The sequence below is a fragment of the Nothobranchius furzeri genome, chromosome 8 (assembly GCF_043380555.1).
Source record: "Nothobranchius furzeri strain GRZ-AD chromosome 8, NfurGRZ-RIMD1, whole genome shotgun sequence".
Lineage (NCBI taxonomy): Eukaryota > Metazoa > Chordata > Actinopteri > Cyprinodontiformes > Nothobranchiidae > Nothobranchius > Nothobranchius furzeri.
The window spans coordinates 44,069,527-44,072,668 of NC_091748.1; the positions used below are offsets into that span (position 1 = coordinate 44,069,527).

The 3,142-nt window shown below is 46.6% G+C and overlaps 1 protein-coding gene across 2 annotated transcripts; it reads right to left on the reverse strand.

The window, feature by feature from the left end:
* Window positions 1-220: 220 nt before the first annotated feature.
* LOC139071527 (uncharacterized) lies at window positions 221-2,539 on the reverse strand. Of its 2 annotated transcripts, none has more exons than XM_070554062.1 (2): window positions 2,345-2,474; window positions 221-2,237 (listed from the first exon to the last, which is right to left on the reverse strand). In XM_070554062.1, exon 2 carries the CDS (start codon window positions 2,227-2,229, stop codon window positions 436-438), a length of 1,794 nt encoding a protein of 597 aa, XP_070410163.1. In that variant the 5' UTR covers window positions 2,230-2,237; window positions 2,345-2,474; the 3' UTR covers window positions 221-435. The 2 variants fall into 2 exon arrangements, with proteins under 2 accessions (XP_070410163.1, XP_070410164.1); XM_070554063.1 differs by having other exon boundaries at window positions 679-789; window positions 870-2,539.
* Between the last annotated feature and the right edge of the window lie 603 nt (window positions 2,540-3,142).

A 3,142-nucleotide genomic window follows, 5' to 3' on the forward strand; every position in this document is an offset into this window, starting at 1 on the left:
TACGTGTCATGTAAAAACGTGATGCAGGGAAAACACAAATAAAAGAAAGTAAATCCTAACTGATATGTGAAACTCAGCAGGCTGCACTAATTAAAGGCATATATATAAAAGAAATAATCATGAAAATGAAGGGCAAATTGGCTTGTGGCCCTTTAAGGGAAATAGTAACAAAATAAAATTAACTTTGTACTCAAATATAATCATGCTACACAAAGCACTAATAAAAAGATAGAGATGTAAATCAGTTCTAAAAATGTAAATCAGTAGGTTAGTAATCCCTAAAGATGTGAGTTAGTAACAGGACCCTGGCTGGAGGCAGGTAACCTGAAAAAAAAAACCCAAAGGATATCACATTTGTTAAAAATTCATCCCACAAACGAGAGAATTTGTAACGGTCCACCAGTCAGTGGAAAAGAATCCGGTCAGAATAGTCGGTCAGAATAGAGTTTTGAATCTGGTATTGCGGACCCACAGAGACACGAGTTTGGACGTATCTGTGGGAGCAGGCTCATAAGCGATTTGGTTATCAAACTGTTTGTATCTTGTGTTACGAACCCACAGGGAAACTTGTTTGAATTTACCTGAGGGTTCCGTTTGGAACTGGAGCGAAGATGATGGTTTAGCTGTTAGATCAGAACCTGATTTTACCTGCTCAAAGTTGTGTTGCAGCTTAACGGAGGCGACTTTGTTGTGATCAGAAATAGTAGTGAACTGGAAATGCGAAAATGATGCTCGCAAAGCGGGAGGAGGCTCCCCACCCCCCTTTTGTTTCTCAAACGTATGCCGTGTCTGTGAGACAGGAGAAGCATAACAAAGAACAGTTCTTAAGCTCTTAAAAGCTCTATTACCAAGAAGATGCACATTGTCACCTGAATCGTGCTGAAAGAGTAGGTGTTCAGATGTCCAAAGACCTGGAGGTGTTGGACTTGGAGGTTCTGAAAAGGAGTGATCCAAGGATGGTTGTGTCACGGGTGTCAAAGCCAACCTAGCCATGTTTAGAATCAGATACAGACATGATGCTAGCTTTGGGAACATGGTCTGTCCTGAAAACTGAAGCCAAGAATACTTTATACCCAAGAATGATGGAGGTTCCCACACAGAATCAGAAAAACCCGGTTTAACCAGAGTATCTACAGACTGACTAGAACTCCGCCCCGTAGAAGGTGCAGCACCTAACTCCGGGTCGGAGGTCAATGTTGTCAGCTGAATTGGTGGAAGGTCAGTGTCGATTTCTGCAATGACCCGCCCGCTCGGAGGAGGCGTTCCCCCGAACCGGTTGAAGTCCGCAACGGAAAACTCAGAGCCACTCAGCACCCCCCCTTTGTCAGGAGGGGCCCCGAGCATAGCATCACTGCACGCACCTACACCTCCCGGGCCGGGTTGCCTTCCCGAGCCCTTGAGAGAGGTGTGCGCAGCAACCACCGAGCCACCTTTAATATCGCCACTGACCACAGGACTGCTGGAAACCGCAGGGTTTTCTGCGTCGTCGTGGTCACCTGTAAGAGAAATCACAGGAAAGAGAGCACAGAGGCCCGAGACTAAGTCACACCCCTGTGAAAGGAGAAAAGAATTGGCCACCGTATTAGCAGAGGTCACAAACTGAAAAGTGACAAGGTCATTCACATAAAGGTCAAGATGTCCGGGCACAAACCCCTTAAATGGCATGGTAGCTCCGTCCGGAGACCACAAGTGTTTCACGGCGGCTGACTTTTCCATCACGCCCCGATAAAGAAGCTGGTTTGTGCATGAGGCGGACAGACGAGTAAAACAGACCTCTGACTGAAGCGGTGGGTCACAGCCTGAAGATTTCACACCCATGCTGGAGAGATGGTCAGCCTTTAACATGGATGACAGAGGAGAAGCATTAGGAAACAAAGGGTTAAGCACAACCTGTTTGTCAGAGAGGTTAACCATAGGCTCAAGAGATTTATTCAGCTTAAAAGCAGCAGAGAAAGTGTTGTTTATTTCAAACCTTGATGTTGATGGTGGGTTTTTGACCCCCTGGAAGAAATAAAAGTAAAGAAAAAGCGTTATGACTGTAAACAGCATGTTGCATGAATTCACGTCATGAATTGCAGACCAGAACCACCTCCGACCCAGTGCAGCTGGCACCGAACCGCAGCCACTAGTCCCCACTGCTCCCGACCGGCGGCACCCGCCTAAAACGGGCCCGTTCGGGCGGGCGGAGGGACCAGCGATGCTCGGCCGGTGAACAGTCTCCTGCGTCATGGCATGTTCTGGAAGCAGAACGTCAGAGAACCTTACACCAGGTGTAACAGTGCAAGAAAGATTTTGTCGTGTCTCGTCCATCTCCCATTAAGTTCAGAGCAACTCGCGTTTTTACCTTCTGAGCCGACGTAAAACTCCGGGCAGATTCCTTAATATGTCTCACACAAACAAGGACTGTCCGTAGCCTACTTAACTTTATGACACAGGGTAAAACAAGGAATTGTTGATAGAGAAATGAATACACACAACTTCACAAGATGGAAGAAAAAGGCATGGAACCGAGCAACGGAGGCTGTGAAAGCCGACCCGTCCACCGGTCCAAAATAAAAATAAAAAAATAATAAACCCTACGCTGCCGAGATGCTATCAGACGGACAAACGTAGCAAAATGTAGATTCTACACACCGTAGCGATTTACAAGAACCACCGCCAATGCGGGTTTTGTGAGGACACAGACTGACTGTGTCAGAAATGGTATGACAATCTAACGGGACGCGTTCCCTTTTTGTCTAACTGTGGTGCTAGCTTAGCTCTCCGGCCAGGTCTAGCGTTCTTTGTCTGTAGCGACCAGACTTAAACTTTCCCGATTAACAAGTAGGCATCTCGCCCCGCTTGTAATACGGACTTTAAAAAAACGTACGCAATCTGAATGCAGTAACGCGTGACGGCCATAACCCGGCTTACGACGTTTACCGTGCAATCAAGCAACAGTAGGTGCCTACGGGCATTCCGTTCAGATTCCGTTTCTATAAGTCGCTCATGCAATGGAGATATTTTCCACAATAGCTCGCCCACAGTGTCAACACACTGAGACGAAAGGTGTCCGAGAATTTAGTCTCGGTTCTGAGGTTCGGAGAATTTAGTGAGCGGAACAATTTCCGGTTAAGTTCAAAATAAGACATCAAAGTGAAAC

Bases quoted from the DNA above. Each gene is read 5' to 3' on its own strand.
- LOC139071527 (XM_070554062.1), bottom strand. From the start codon at position 2,229: ATGACGCAGGAGACTGTTCACCGGCCGAGCATCGCTGGTCCCTCCGCC.